This window comes from Chanodichthys erythropterus, chromosome 8, assembly GCF_024489055.1.
Source record: "Chanodichthys erythropterus isolate Z2021 chromosome 8, ASM2448905v1, whole genome shotgun sequence".
NCBI lineage: Eukaryota > Metazoa > Chordata > Actinopteri > Cypriniformes > Xenocyprididae > Chanodichthys > Chanodichthys erythropterus.
In genome coordinates, this window is record NC_090228.1 from 37,921,452 (window position 1) to 37,938,780 (window position 17,329).

Below are 17,329 nucleotides of genomic sequence, written 5' to 3' on the forward strand. Positions count from 1 at the left end.
AATCACCAATTTTTGAAAAATCTTTCTCATTTTGCTCGAGAGTTGTGCTGCCGACTTGTGTCCCTGGTTTCCGTGACGGGTCACATATACAGAAACAGACATGACTGAATAAGTATGTATCCTCTCTCTTTTAGTGAAATAACAGTAAAAAACACTATTTCTGTATTATTACTGTGCAATCCTGACAGACATTAATTATTATCAGTGTGTATCACTTTTTATTGTAAAACTTTGGTAAAACATTGATGCTTGGGTTTTAAATCTTTAAGTAAAAAACAAAAAAGCAAACATTTATGATGTTCATTTCACAATCTCGCTAGTTTCCTGTCTGATTAAAACTTTCCCTTTGTTAGTGAAATGATAGGGTTGTGTGACGTTGTTTCAGAGAAGAGTGTTAAGGGAAGCACTGTGGAGATTCTGGCCCAACGGCGGAAACACAGCGGAGGCTTTGGGCTTGGTCCAACAGGTCCGAGGCTATTGGCCCCACCTGGCCCGCTAAAAAGCCCTGGCTCGTAATGGAAAAGTGGCTATTGTCAGATAACACGTCTCTCTCTATCTTTGCGAAGGCCTACACAGTTTTATGTATTTTATTTATTTATATTTAGACTTCTGTTGACATGTAAAATTGTAACAAGTTTATTCTTTATTTGACTAATCAATACATTGAATCTAATTTCTTAACTCTGGCTTATTTATTCCTCTTGTAGTCACTGGACATTAACAGGGAATTCAGCCCTCCAAGGAGATTTAGTACCATAACAATAATCAGCACATTATACAGTCTCTCAAACATGAGGTGTTTCTTGTCTGTGAAATTCATTCCACACTGATAATGTACAAAAACAGTTCCCTCATACGTGAATAATCATGTGGTACTTAAGGGCTACTTTATACCCAAAACTTTTCCCACAGTGACCACATGTAAATGGCTTCTCTCTAGTGTGAACTCTCATGTGCCTGTTAAGGATTCCTTTTCGGTTGAAACTTTTTCCACACTGTTGGCAGGTGAAAGGCTTCGTTCCAGTGTGAATACTTATGTGGTCCACAAAGTGTTGTTTCTGATTGAAACTCTTTCCACACTGAGGACATGTGTAGGGTTGATTACCAGTGTGAATTCTCATGTGGTATTTAAAGTTTCGTTTTTGATTGAAACTCTTTCCACACTGAGTGCACATGTAGGGTTTCTCTCCAGAGTGAATTCTCATGTGGTCTTTAAAGTTTTTATGTTGATCAAAACTCTTTCCACACTGTTGGCAGGTGTAAGGCTTCTCTTTAGTGTGAATTCTAATGTGTCTGTTAAAACTTTCTTTTTGAGTGAAACCTATTCCACATTGTTGGCAGGTGAAAGGCTTCTCTTCAGTGTGAATTGTCATGTGGAATTTAAGGTTTCCTTTCCGGTTGAAACTTCTTCCGCACTGTTGGCAGGTGAAAGGCTTCTCTCCAGCATGAATGCTCATGTGTCTGTTGAGGGTAATTTTTTGAGCAAAACTCTTGCCACACTGAGGGCATGTGAAAGGCCTCTCTCCAGTGTGAATTCTCATGTGCCTGTTAAGGGTTTTTTTAAGGGCGAACCTGTTTCCACACTGTTGGCAGATGAAAGGACTCTCCCCAGTGTGAATTCTCATGTGGGCTTTAAGGTTTCGTTTTTGAGTGAAACTTATTCCACATTGTTGGCAGGTGAAAAGGCTTTCTTCAGTGTGAATTTTCATGTGCCTGTTAAGGCTTCTTTTTAGGGTGAATCTGTTTCCACACTGTTGGCATGTGTAAGGCTTCTCTCCAGCATGAACTCCCATGTGTCTGTTGAGGCTTGCTTTTTGATTAAATGTCTTTCCACACTGTTGGCAGGTGAAATTACTTCTAGTTCCTGTCTTTTTAGCCTTTTTTTGTGAGCAACTAAAAGTTTTTTCTCCAGTTATGATATCAGGATGATTCTCGTACTGATCATTCTCTTCCATTTCATTCAATACTTCACTCTCCTTTTTCAGCACCATCAGGTCTAAAGCAAAAAGAGACAAATATAAATTAACACTAGTTTAATGGCACAAAGCAACAGACAAAAAAACATTTAGACATATAAATAATAAAAACCAGGGGGAGGGAGGGGGCATTCATGCTTTTGCAATCTCTCAGAAAAGTCCCACATAGCGTTGACTCGAGAAACTTTGCATTCACAGTAGGTTACCAAAAGACTAAATATGTAGCCTAATGTCTACCTCTAATTTATTACTTTAACAGATAAACTAATCAAAATAAAAAAATGTATGTATATTACATGATAAATATGTTGTATTATCTTGACCAGTTTTAAAGTTTTATTACATTTTTGTTCCTGAAATTCACCCAACTGTTGGGATCAGTATAATCCAGATTTGTTTTTAATCAAAGGTATCCCAAATTCATACTAAAAAGTTTTGAATAGCACAAACTGATGATTTTATCCAGTTCAAAACCAAGATTGGATTTTGCGATTTAATCTGATTTCAGAATCCTTTTTGCCTTTTGAACAACCCATTTTCAAGATTTGATCCAATCCAATAGCCGAAATCCGATCAGAATAACTTTTGAACAACTGGCCCCAAATTACTAGTGCTCTTAATGGAATCACATTTCACAGTGTAGATCAGCCATGTGAAAAACAACAGGTAGAAGAGTCAATGTGGGGTAACTAAGTGTTTTTTTATTTGAAGATACAGAAAACAGCACAATAATACAATACAAATATCTCCTTTTGATTTTCATTTGGTGAAATGGTCAGACCCATACAGAGCCCCTAAAGCATGGGTGTCAAATTCAGTTCCTGCGTTCTCTCTGGAAAGCTTTGTGTTGTATTTACCCAGGACACAAAAGGATAGCAAATCTACATTTTTTTCCCCATCACCATGTCCCTTTAAAGGCTCCGTAGCCCCTCATCTGACCCACAATAAATAAATTAAAATGAATATAAAGATACTTACTTAGAAAGAATAAGTTAATGCAATAAGAAACTACTCTTGAATGGTTCATCTCTAATGATTGTGTTACTTTAATTAATATAAAATTATAAAAAAACAACAGTTAAAATTAAAGGTGCCCTAGAACGTTTTTTCACAAGATGTAATGTAAGTCTAAGGTGTCCCCTGAATGTGTCTGTGAAGTTTCAGCTCAAAATACCCCATAGATTTTTTTAAATTCATTTTTTTAACAGCCTATTTTGGGGTATAATTATAAATGCTATGATTCAGGCTGGGGCCCCTTTAAATCCTCGCGCTCCCCGCCCCCGAGCTCGCGACTGCCTTAAACAGCATAAACAAAGTTCACACAGCTAATATAACCCTCAAAATGGATCTTTACAAAGTGTTCAACATGCATGCTGCATTCATACATCAGATTATGTGAGCATGGTATTTATTTGGATGTTTACATTTGATTCTGAATGAGTTTGAGGCTGTGCTCCGTGGCTAAGGCTAACATTACACACTGTTGGAGAGATTTATAAAGAATGAAGTTATACAGACTGCAAGTGTTTAATAATGAAAATAACGATGGCTCGTCTCTGTGAATACAGTAAGAAACAATGGAAACTTTAACCACATTTAACAGTACATTAACAACATGCTAATGAAACATTTAGAAAGACAATTTACAAATATCACTAAAAATATGTAATCATGGATCATGTCAGTTATTATTGCTCCATCTGCCATTTTTCACTGTTGTCCTTGCTTGCTTACCTAGTCTGATGATTCGACTGTGCACAGATCAGACATTAATTCTGCCTTGTGTAATGCCTTGAACATGAGCTGGCATATGCAAATATTGGGGGCGTACATATTAATGATCCTGACTGTTGGAATGTAACAGTCGGTGTTATGTTGAGATTCGCCTGTTCTTCGGAGGTCTTTTAAACAAATGAGGTTTACATAAGAAGGAGGAAACAATGGAGTTTGAGACTCACTGTGTGTCATTTCCATGTACTGAACTCTTGTTATTCAACTATGCCAAGATAAAATTCAATTTTCCATTCTATGGCACCTTTAAATATATTCTCATAAAGAGCTTTATTGCCGGAGGCCTGTTGCATAAATCTACCTGAACAAACTCTTGAGTTTCCAAGTAGGTTTAGAGTTGCCAAATCCAGATAAATCCAACCTGGTTTAGATCAGTTTAAAAGTTCTCGGTCAACTCAGGTTTGACCCAGAGTTTGTGATTAACTCCGAAGCGCGTGCACCAGAAAGTGCAACATATGCTGCAAACCAATCACACGGAACATGAAGAGCATCCGTTTGATTCACTTCTCAACAGAGATGCCACAATTCACTTCTCTTCTGAAGACTAAAGGGCCGGGTATACTCACTTGTCCGCGCATCTTTCAAAGTATCCTCAACCGCGGATGGCAGACACATACGCAATACAATTTTTTTCTATATTCTACCAGTCATCGGAGGGCAGCACTGAGTTGTGTCATCAACGGGACATTCGCTGGGCAAGATCGGAGAAGAAAAATAGTGCATCCACCACTGCAACATAGTTCAGAAGATACACCAAGAGAACAAGAATCTATAGTCTTTGTACTCTTTCAAATGTGGATTGTACAAATGTGGGTACTTTCTGATCCCTTCGCACAAACGTTCTTCAGGTTTAGCCATCCATTTTCCTCGTTTCAAGCGTGTTGTTTTTGAATCGCTCTTTCCACACTCTATTTCGACGACTGCACACTGTGCTCAGTACTGTGTGTATTGCCACCTAGTGGGTCATTTATTTTTTCACATTTTTGAGAATGCAAGACTCGCACACCTATCTTCATAAGAAAGGTTGGTCTTAATTTCAGCTGGGTTTGTGCATGAGTTAATTCCTGTGCTTCATTCCCAGTGTGTAAACATAAAGCCGCTTCTTTCCCTTACGGTCAAATACACATGAAAATATTGTCACAATGTCCGTCTTGCTTTGTATTCACACAACCCTACGGTTATGTCCCAAGTAGTGCTATCAACGTTAATGCATGCAATAATTTTTTAAAAATTTAACACAATTAATGCAGCATCCCTTTTTTCCTGTGCTCCCGTGATCCCGTGCTCCTCCATGCAAATGCTGTTAAACCATTCAAGCGTGACAAATGAGAACACATTTGAGTTTTACCATTTTCGAATCCATTCAGCCGATCTCCGGTTCTGGCGGTACCACTTTTAGCATAGCTTAGCATAGTTCATTGAATCTGATTAGACCGTTAGCATCTTGCTCAAAAATGACCAAAGAGTTTCAATATTTTTCCTATTTAAAACTTGACTCTTCTGTAGTTACATCGTGTACTAAGACCGACGGAAAATGAAAAGTTGCGATTTTCTAGGCTGATATGGCTAGGAACTACACTCTCATTCCGGCGTAATAATCAAGGAACTTTGCTGCCGTACCATGTGTGCAGCAGGAGCAATGATATTACGCAGCGCCTGTGACCCCCTGTTTGCACAGGGAGCGTGCCTTGTAACCATTGAGACATTTGTGAGAGACGCTGCGTAATATCATTGCACCCTCTGCACCCATGGTACTCTTTTGTCATTTTTGAGCGAGATGCTAATGGTCTAATCAGATTCAATGAACTATGCTAAAAAGCTATGCTAAAAGTGGTACCACCAGACCCGGAGATTGGCTGAATGGATTCAAAAAAGGTAAAACTCAAATGAGCCTATTTAAAAAAAATAAAATAATGAGTGTTCCTTTAATGCATAGGCAATAAAGGAATTAAATAATTTACATTTCAGATAAATGTATTTATTATTAAATATTCCATTAGGCTTATTTCAAGGCTTTATTTTAGGTTTTAGGCTTTATCCAAGCAAAATGAAATAGTAGCCTACTTTGTTGCCATGAACAATATTTTTAACTCCATAATCAATCCTGGGATCCTTACAACTGTGTTTTTAAAAATCTTTCTGTATTATTTTTTTTTTTTTAGCAGAACTGCTGTTTGGATATTTCGATTGGAATTACAAATTCATTCATACTGTTGGATAATATTTGGATAGTGTAAAATTCTAATTAAACAAATTAACAAAAACAATCTCAACTTTGACAAAAGTTAGTGTCTAATAATGTCTAAATATAGGCTATATCCAAATGCATACCTAATACAATTAAATTATTATATCTGCAAGCAATGCACACAACCATGTATTTATACAGGGCTATACAGCCATCTATGCAGCAGTACCATAAAATCCCCTTATATAGCATTACTTATTTCTGTTTTCCTTTATTGAAAGCCAGAGATTGTAATGGTAATGCGTCTTGGCTGACCACTTGTGATTGGATCACCAAAAACGCATCTTAATACCAGGTGGAAACAGGCTTTCTCTCTCGCTTGCAGGGTGGGGGACCTCTAGAAATTCCTGAATCTAGGGGCCTGTGTAGACCTTAATTCGCCCCTAGCTTTGAGAATGAAACCAACCTGTTTGTTCCTCAGTATCTTCATGTTTCACTATGAATGTTTCTTCAATCTTCAAGTCTTCACTCTCCTCTTTAATAAATGTCATCTTTAAGTCTTCACGCTCCTCTTTAATAAACGGCATCTTCATGTCTTCACTCTCCTCTTTAGTAAATGCCATCTTTACAATAGTGTCATGCGGATCTCAGTTGCTTCACCGGAAGTTGTTCTGTGCGTTTGACACAATTAACAGAAAGAAAAATAAATTCAAACTAAATCTCTGGGTGCGTCTCAGTCAGCTTTAGTTCAGTAGTTCAGTGCAGAGAGAGTCAGTCAGAGTGAGAGTTAATGGCCTTAAATGACCTGATTAGCTAAAAAAAAAATAAAAAAAAAAATGCTGCTATTTAATAAAAGAACACAAACTAAACAGACACTTTATAATTAGTCATTTATGATCTACATTTCGGTATATAGTAGATCACATTAAAATGATTTACATTTAAAAAAAATTACATTTTCATGAAAATATTAGCAGTTGGTTTGTATAAGTTGTCATTATACATTGTTGCTCTCGTTCATTTACACTGCTTGAGCAGCAGAGCGCTAAGAATCACTGCAAGAATCATTTTGCAAAGTATTTGATTCAATTGACTCGGAGTTTCGAAAAGCTCAGTTTCTCCATCACTTACGTTACTCGACAGTGACCGAATTCGTGTCAAAATATACCATTACAATGTTATATTCAACAGTAAATAAGTAACGTTGTTAGTTAATACAACTAACTAATAAATAACTAAGACTGAACGGTCTCTAGCGATTTAAGCAAATTCTTTAAACAAACCTTTCTTCGGCCGAATCACAACAGACGAAGGAGCGCGGCGCAGCATTATGACGTCATGTCACCAGTCCAAAATAAAAGTCCCGTCCACACTCTGCTGTCTACAATCACAGAGTGGGTAAAATAATGTATTATTTTTTTTACCAGATAGGCTAATCAGTGTGTATAAAAATAGTGACAAATGTGATAGAAAACAAACATGTTAAAAAAGAGTAAGTTCATAAAGCAGAGGTTATATGCCCGAATGGAAACAACGCATGTAAGAGTCAATGTTTTTAACAATATTAAAAATGTGGACATATAAAGTTCATTTGAGTCTAAAAATAGATGTAAATTGTGTAAAAATTTATCTTTCAAGAATAAAGTATAAGTATAAGAAGCAATACAATTTTTAAAGTATAAATGTTCATTCAAAACCAAAAATGATTGCTAAAAGGTTCAGTCCAATTAAAAATGCAATATTTTACAGATTTTTTGATTAAATCAAAAGTAAGTCAAGTCTCCAATGTCAGGGGCCATTTGCTGCCTATGTAGTGATTCAAATCGCTCACTAATGAGTGAACACAAACACAATTCACACCACAGAACGCTCTGCATTTTTGCAGATTGTTTTTCCAAATTGTTTCTATTATATGTATTAAAGGTGCCCTAGATTAAAAAATTGAATTTATCTTGGCATAGTTGAATAACGAGTTCAGTACATGGAAAATGACATACAGTGAGTCTCAAACTCCATTGTTACCTCCTTCTTATATAAATCTCATGTGTTTAAAAGACCTCTGAAGAACAGGCGAATCTCAGCATAACACCGACTGTTACGTAACAGTCAGGGTGTACGCCCCAATATTTGCATAATGCCAGCCCATGTTCCCAACATTATAAAAGCCATTAGACAAGGGCAGCCAGTATTAACGTCTGGATGTGCAGAGCTGAATCATCAGACAAGGTAAGCAAGCAAGAATAAAAGTGAAAAATGGCAGATGGAGCAATAATAACTGACATGATCCATGATATCATGATATTTTTAGTGATATTTGTAAATTGTCTTTCTAAATGTTTCGTTAGCATGTTGCATAGTGTTGCCATATGGCAACATACTCTTTATGTTCATTTCCTTGCCACCTTCTCTTTAAGAGAACATTCTAGTTTTTTTATTGGTAAGAGAAGACCTTAATTTAGCCAATGATGTGCTTTGGTTAAGTCACGTGACATGCATTTTTTTTCTGTGACTCGATATCTGACAGACTGCCATCTCTTGTCAGTAGTTGCTGAAAGCAAACTAAAACGTCAGTAACAAACAAGTACCTGCCCATGTCACATTCACAAAAAAAAAATGTTAACATCATCTCAGGTAAGGTATGATGACATAATCACCACTCAAAAATGTTTTTATGAAATTAGTTTTTGGTAAATTGAGAAAATGTCTGTGTTGCCATATGGCAACACTGCGCAATAATGGGATGACATTATTATAATAGGTTAGATAGCTAGCAAAGATCAGCTGCAGTCTGTTAAGCTATAACAATAAAAACATTAATGCTAGTGATATAATGTTGATTAGTCGTATGTTAAGGACTGCCATGGCATTTGTATTATGGATTAAATCAACATCAGAGATCTGCCATCACAGCCATGTATACTGGCCCAGACCAACCACTGTCCTATCATGGTGTCTCAAAAAGGCAGGTGCAAGTGGCTGTAAGTGTATTGTAAGTGTGAAGAGCACCAAATGTGATGTCTACATGTGTCTCACCTTTGGAAAAAAAATGCTTTTTGAAGTTTCATACAGAAAAAAGGTGAAATCTAAAGAATATAAAGCATTATTCAGCAAAAGGGAATGGAAAAACACAAGATGTTGGAAAATAAGTATAAGTATTGTTTATAATTACTGCTAAAACTTATAACAGCACTAATTGATTCAATACAAACAACATTTCTGAGGAAAAATATGAACTATATACACTTACACTTATTTTAAGTTTTTCCACTATTGTACGTTGTTGCCATATGGCAACATATCATAAAGTACCTTAAAATAATATTTTTTCCCAAAATTTTTTTTTACAGCACTTTAAGTTAAGCCATTCTAAGAAAAGAAAAAAAGAGTCAAATATTTTTTTTTTATATAGATTTATCATATTGCGTGCGGTAGAGGGTTAAAGTTACCATCGTTTCTGACTGTATTCACGGAGACAAGAGAGCCGTCACTATTTTCATTTTTAAACACTTGCAGTCTGTATAATTCATAAACACAACTTCATTCTTTATAAATCTCTCCAACAGTGTGTAATGTTAGCTTTAGCTACGGAGCACTATCAAACTCCTTCAGAATCAAATGTAAACATTCAAATAAACACTGTACTTACGCGATTAGACATGCTGCATGACAAACACTTTGTAAAGATCCATTTTGAGGGTTATATTAGCTGTTTGAACTTTTTTTATGTTGTTTAAGGCAAGCACAAGCTCTTGGGGCGTGGAGCACCAGATTTAAAGGGCCACACACCCTGAAGCGGCTAATTTCTAATTATGCCCCAAAATAGGCAGTTAAAAACATGAATTAAAAAAAATCTATGGGGTATTTTGAGCTTAAACTTCACAGACACATTCAGGGGACACCTTAGACTTATATTACATCTTTAAAAAAAAAGTTCTAGGGCACCTTTAAAATCTGCCAATTCAATAAATTTCCTGTTTATAAATGATACACAAATAAAGAATTATTTCTTCACATTGTATTAATGCGTTTCCTGAAAGTATTTTTTAAGATTCATTCTAAAGTGGTAAGAAACATTATTGTGAAATTGTGTTTGAATCATCTTGACTGAGATCATTTGGTGTAAGTAAATGTGTTCATGTTTTAGTATTCATTTTTCTTACTTTCATGAATTTTTTAAACGTAGACTTAAAAAATTGAAAATCTAAACTGAATGGTTGTAATTCCTGAATGATTTAGTAAACAGGTCTTTTGTGTAGTGATGAGCAAGAGTGCCCCCTGGTGGTTAGGGGGCCCTACACAACATATATGGAGGATCGGCTCTGTATCTTGATGACAAAAAGAGCAAGATGAACAGAAGAGGAAAGGACTAATGGGGACTAAAAAAAATAAGAGACTAGAGAAGAATATGAGGGTTCTTCTGAAGTCTGCTGATGATAATGTAGAAAGAGTCACAAGAAAAACTGAGCTTCATCTCAAAGTCCAATGGCCTTCAAAGAGCATCCAGAGACTTTGGAGAAACTGCTAAACGACAAACTGAGGGACTGAACTGTAGGACACTCCTTAATAGGCCCTACCCTGTTTGGCCTAATTTGGGATTGGCCCATTACAGAAGCCTCTTGCAGCATTCATGTCATTGATAGAAACATACTTTGACAAGTTGTATACTTATACAAGTATCATCTATGTTAAAGGTGGTACAGAGGATGTTTTCGTCGACTGAGTTTTTGAAATGAGCGCATGCGGAAGAACAATCCCCCTCCTTCACAGCTCATTTCAAGTGAACGCTTCCCAAAACTCGTGCACGAGTGTTTGTTTACCACCGGCATTCGCTGTGTTATTAAGCCGGGCACACATTTTATGATTAGCTAAAACATTCTGACTATGCTCAACATACAGCGATTGTTTCCTGCTCTTGAAGCAGATTTATATACTTTCACATGGAATTTGAACACCGACTGTAGGCCCTTTCACACAGGACAAGGTGTGCTTGGGGGAACAGAGGATGTGTTGTAATGGTAGGGGGTGCTTGTGTAACTAGGGCAGGGAGTGATTATGTACATGGGATGGAGATTTAAAGATTTTTATTTAGAAACAATATTTTTTCCACTGTTTTTGGACTGAGTCTGTTTCTTTCTTTTGCTGACAATTTCTCCAGCTTTCGAAAACACACGTTCACATGGCACACTCTGATGAGGCCGGTGTGCAAAAGTATTGCTTTGCTAGCCTGAACAAATTTGGATAGATATTTTTGTGTTCGTTCCAGTAGGTCAGAGGATCTTCAGATCTTTCCAAGGGAGGGTCCTTCATGTATCGCTGGACCTCTACAGTAGCATCTACTGTGGAATTCCTCTGGGTTCTTGCCATAGTTGCTTGTTCATCAAGGCTTTTCCAAAGGTTAAAAGCTGAAAGACAGAAACATGAGAGTAATATGCTCTGTAAGGTTTCATTTTGTAATTATCTACTTATAACATTACCTGTGGAGGATGGATTTTGTACATTTGGTGCTGCTGGTTGAAGTGGAGCTGATGCAGATGGATTTGTAGGTGTGTCCAGTGTGTGCCTCATCAGCGCTGCGCATTCAGAAGTCAGTCGTCGCACCGCATATTGTGCTTTGTCTTGACTGCAGAAACCAATGCATTTAAATCTCGGGTCAAGCAGTGTGGACAGCGACAGGACGGTTGAGTTCTCAAGCGTGTCAAATTTATTCAGGAGGGTTGTAGACATGTTCTGTCCCAACAGTTTTGCGGTCACGTTGTTGGTATTGATCAGTAATTCCCGAGTTGTGTGAAGCAACATTTTTATCAGTGGAATGACCATTGACCCCGACACTCTCTTCTGCTGGGACATTTCCACTGTTGCCATGTAAAATGGTTTCAGCACTTGTAGACAAGCAGCTACTGTTTCATAATCGTCAGAAGAGAGAGGATTAACTTCTGTTCTGAGCGATGCCAGAGCTGCTCCCACTGTCTGCCTCTCATCATATAAGCGCTGCAGCATCAAGAGGAGCTGTTCCAGCGCATGTCCACCTCCTGGATCAGCTTCATCACTGCACAATTCATCTGCTGTTGTACATTTTCAGCTTCTCTTTAGAGGTAGTGCTTGATCTAAAATAGGTCACCACTTTCCGTGCCCTTGTGCGCAGATCTTGAGGGAATGGCAGCACTCCTAAAGGTACTGTGGCCAGCATTGCATCATCAAGCACAAAACGGCAAGTGACTGCAAGATATGCATCCATATTAATAGAGGTCCACATATCAGAAGTCAGACTCACTCCTAGGGCTGGGCGATATATCGCATGCGATTGTCACGCGCATTTCGTCAGTAAAGCCGGTTCCCTGATTACCGTGAAATCGCCATCACCTGCTTTCGCAGATGAATCGCCTTCGATAATGAACGCGATATTGCGTAGCTTGTCAGTGAACTACGGTTCTGTCTATTAAATGCCGCTCCATTTGAAAGCAGGTGATGGCAATTTCGCGGTAATCAGGGAACCGGCTTTACTGACGAAATGTGCAGAGTGTATGTGGGGTCTAGCTTTCCCACAAACTCTCTGAAGCCCTGGTCATCCACAATGGAAAAAGGCTGAGAGTCTTTCACCAGCATATTAACAAGAGCCTTATCCAGCTCTTGCTTCCGGCCCACTAAGACAGAAACAAACAAACTGTTATGTGATATCACGTTAATGTAATGTTCAATAAATCACTGTGTGGAAGAATAAATATAGCCTACCATGATCTGTGTTCTCCTGCATGCCCTCATGCTTGGCGTTGAAGTGCCTCAGCATTGATGACATATTATTATTATACGCCAATTGCTGGGGACAGAGCAAGCACTGGACCTGTGTAAACGTGCACGAGTATCGGAATACGAGTGTTTACTACCGCCATTCGCTGTGTTATTAAGCCGGGCACACATTTAACAACTAGCTAAAACATTCTGACTATGCTCAACATACAGCGATTGTTTCCTGCTCCTGAAGCAGATTTATATACTTTCACATTGAGTTTGAACACCGACTGTAATCACAGACTGAAAGCAACTGGCTCTGACTGGACGCGTTTGAGCGCGATCAGTCATAAGTATCAATTTACATTCATAATCGGCCTTACACTTAAAGCCGCGCACACACTTAGTGGATTCATTATGTCGGACTCACCGCAGGTGACTCATAATCTGCAGTTGTTACTCCTGTCTCCTGACAAAAACATTGCATGCAGCGCCTATGGAGTGTGGAAAGTTACTGGAGCGCGCAGCCGCGCTCGTCTCTCACAAGGAACGTCATGGCAGTGATTGACAAGCCAGAGGTCCGATGATCGCGTAAATGATTGGCTGATGTTTTTAAGGCCCTACCTCGTGCACAGATGATGTATATTAATATTATTACTTTCAGTGCACCTAATAAATAGTCTTTTATCAATTAGTAAAGACAGTTTCAAGTAATATTGCAAAAATGTATAAAACAAAACATCCTCTTTAGCACCTTTAAAAGATAATAAAAAATTAAGATTTAATAGGTATAGGTCACCAGATAGGAAATGTCCTACAGATAACATTTAAAAAAAGTAATAGGCTAGTAAGCTATTATTAGTCATGTAAAATAAATAAATAATAAAGTAATCTATTAGTGAATCCCCTTTAATGTAGCCTATTTTTCAATGTAATTATTATAATGAAACCAGTTTGACCATATTGCAGTGCATTTTCTTGTCATTATTATTTCTCTTGATTTAGCTTATTGGAATAAAGCTTATTAGGAATGCAGTTAAAAAGCCACTAACGTTCAAGATATGAGGACAAAAAATAAACCTCTGGGGGTTTTTGTCTTATTTAGATATTTCATATGATATAGTTTACCAATATCGCACGAAAGAGATTTTTAGAGAATATCTGCACAAATGCAAATGTGAAATTCAATTTTATTCAAACAAGGAGTTAATACTGTGTTGCATTTCAGAAGCAATATTGTGTGTTTTTGGACAGTTTCGCCATCAAAAAGAAAACAGTAGAACAGTAAAACTGTTGTGTGTGTCTGAGCACAGCGGTGTGTCATTGTTGAATGAATGCTGGGGTTTTAAAGGGTTAGTTCACCCAAAAAATGAAAATAATGTCATTTATTACTCACCCTCATGCCGTTTCACACCCGTAAGACTTTGTTCATCTTAGGAACACAAATTAAGATATTTTTGTTGAAAAAGAATAAAAATGACTCAAAAATAAAATATTGAAATTTTATTGGCAAATATTTCAGAAACCAAGCATCATGCAGATTAGTAACAAAACATTTTACAATACACGTGTAAAATGTAAGAACTCATATAACTGATTATGAAAAATTGTGGAATTATAAATTCAGCACACAGTTTAAAGTAAAATGTAAAGTAAGCTGTAATGTGTACATCAGTCTACTGAAAAGAAACTGAAAATTTGCTTTTAAATGTTATGTTATATATTTCCAACATTTAATCACAACCCAGCACCATTCTTATATTTGGAATACAATTCATGTTTTGTGAACCCTGTAATATTTTAACCCTCTACATATTTAAACCCCAAACACACACATTACAACATTTTCATCATGCAAACTGAAGTGACTACAGTAAAACTAATTTTTTAATAGTACACAATATTTCTAGACATTTTTACTGATTGAGTTTAAATGCTTTTATTCTATTGCTACTTTCTAAAAAATAAATGCTTAAAAAATACTAATATGATCTACCATTAGAACAAGACAACATAACTTGCTATTCATTTAATTCTGTTTTGCACTGAATGAGATTTAAATTGCAGAGATCAATAATTTCCTACTTTTTGTACTACTTATTATCATCTTCCTTACCATCGTCATATTTATCATGAAGCTCTGAAGAAAACGTGTTCATGAACATTAGACATTTTTACTTTAATCCCTGCAGAAGCTGACTGTACTCTGCAGTGTTGGTGTCCTCATGCTGGTCCTGAATCACCCACGCATCCATACGCTCACGCTGCTTCTGATCCAGGATTCCCATGCGGCTGTACTCCGACACCAGGTTTCGGTATCCTGCTTTGTAGTAGCCTTGTATGTCTTCATCGGACAAAATGTGACTCTGAGACTGAATGCTTTCACCTGAAATTACACACAAGAATGTTATTAAGTGCAGCAACATGACAGCTCTTTTACTCTTAGACTATCAGTTGTTTTATGATTTGCATTTAATATCTCGTGTTGTATTTAATGTCATATTCAATGTGAACTGACACTTTGACTTCTGTAATGTTTCACAAAAGCTTTAGAGACTACCATTTCATTCTGCTGTATCAAAAACTCTTTAATCTCTCTAATCTAACTGATTAGTAAGATTAAATTGTCACCATATAAACCGCTTCATTATCGTGTCTACTGAAAACAGCCTGACCAATCACAGTATCTGCTGGAGGGTTGATCATGCATGTGTTGTGCAGGATTAACACAGAGGAGTTTCTTACCAAGAGCTTCTCTGAGCTTTTGTGAGGTACGCGGGTGATGCAGAATCATGCAGCGTTTTAGCAGAAGCTCCACGTCTCCACTAATCATGGTGTCTGCTAGAAGTTTCCTGTAAAAAAAAGAGAAATGTTAAAAGCAGATTTACAATTTTTCTTAGTTTTTGAAATAATCAGATGCTTGTTTACATTTGTAATCCTGAAATGTTCAATGTTTAATACTACTCCAAATTCCTGCATGTTAAATGGAATACTGTATAATGTACTTGCATGAGGATTTCATCCGTAACTTTGAACATTACCTGGCCACCTGTGAGCGGCTGCTTGGGCCTGTAGTCAAAGCTTGTCTGTGATCTTGTCCCAGAACCTCCATGGCAATCAGGTTCAATCCATTGTTGTCAGTCTTTATGCTGCTGATCAGTTTATAAAGCTCCGGGTTTTTATTTTTAATCTTGCTCCCTGAGTTTGGGTCTTCTATGGCCATCTGAGCCAGTCTGATGGAGTCCTTTGGTGGAATATGGCTTGTGTTGAGCGTTCCTGTGTTGTTCTTACTGGACCTTCGAGCACTTTGAACACTGTCCAGTGAGAATGAGAATTAATGACATAATGAAATTAGCATGAAATCTGCTTATTTAAACTAGTAAGCTAATTTAGAGCTCAGGTGAGTACTTGATCTTCGTCTAGCTTCTGTTGATGTATGGAATGTACAAATGACACACCTGGTTATCTATACTATTTTTAATACCTAAATTACAACTATTTTTATATAACTATATCAGGTTAATCCGCTTTCTTTCTTATTTCCATGGACCTCTGTACTGTTGTGTTGTGAATAAAGAACAGAAATCACTTTCAGCAATCAGATTCTTTACCTGTTATATTCACCAACAAATCCTAGATGGTACATTTTGATAAGGATCCGTTTGTCACTTTTGATGAATCTAACACTGTGTAAGTATTCCTGCAGTGCAACATTAGTCTCCTTTATATTTCCTCCAGTTATGACATATTTCCAAGGGTTTTTTTGGCAGGAGTCGTATCCTCTCTGGAGAATAAGCAGTGGTGTGTACGATTCAAAGTTTGTCTGGATCTAATGAGAAATTAAGAGTTTGAGATTAAATACAGTCACCTGCACATGTAATGAGAGATGATCAGGATTGAGTAACAGTGTACACTGATTCACCAGGAATGGGATTTTCATCCATCCATTTTCTGTACCGCTTATCATACCCAGGGTTGTGGTAAGCCTGGAGCCTATTCCAGGGCACTTGGGGCAATTCTTTGTGAATTTCTCTCTGGGATGAATAAAGTTATCTATCTGTCTGTCTGTCTGCGACAGCCAGTGATTTCAGTACATCAGTAAATATGAGCAGATCCACAATTAAATCTGGCTTTTCCACTCAAGATGTGCACAAGTTGTTCCATGAAGGAATCAGAGCCTTAAATTGTGTACTCACCTCATTTTTCACTTTCTCACGTAGAATTAATGCTTCCTTATTTGGGTCTTCTGTCTTGCTGCCAGTTGCTTGAGCTACAGCATCATATAGAGCAATCTGACGATCTGAGTTAACGCTGATTATCCTGCCATCATCCTGTACAATGTCAAAGTGGCCGCTGTACATCTGTGCATCAGCTCTGTTTTAAAAAATAAAATGAACTACATTCAGTACACAAAGTTCATAAGCATTAAAATTGAAATTTATTTCTATATGTGAACTGTGTAATGCTCTAGTGATTAGTCTTACTGTGATGTTTGTGTGGCTTTTGCAGATTTAGTTAATCTCAGTTTTATATCGCCTGCTGATTTGGTGGTTCCTGGGTAACGTTCCTCAGTGAGCTGTTTTCCATTTTCATCAAGGACAGTGAGTTGAATCCCTTTTCCGTTCAGCAGGTTACTCTTTGTGAGCAC

General features: G+C 37.3%; 1 protein-coding gene across 2 annotated transcripts; it reads right to left on the bottom strand.

Moving 5' to 3' along the window:
* Positions 1-495: 495 nt before the first annotated feature.
* LOC137024885 (gastrula zinc finger protein XlCGF57.1-like) lies at positions 496-7,267 on the bottom strand. Of its 2 annotated transcripts, XM_067392826.1 has the most exons (3): positions 7,239-7,258; positions 6,422-6,626; positions 496-1,996 (listed from the first exon to the last, which is right to left on the bottom strand). In XM_067392826.1, the coding sequence occupies exons 2-3, from the start codon at positions 6,576-6,578 to the stop codon at positions 852-854; spliced, it is 1,302 nt and encodes a 433-aa protein (XP_067248927.1). In that variant the 5' UTR covers positions 6,579-6,626; positions 7,239-7,258; the 3' UTR covers positions 496-851. The 2 variants fall into 2 exon arrangements, with proteins under 2 accessions (XP_067248927.1, XP_067248928.1); XM_067392827.1 differs by lacking the exon at positions 6,422-6,626 and having other exon boundaries at positions 7,239-7,267.
* Between the last annotated feature and the right edge of the window lie 10,062 nt (positions 7,268-17,329).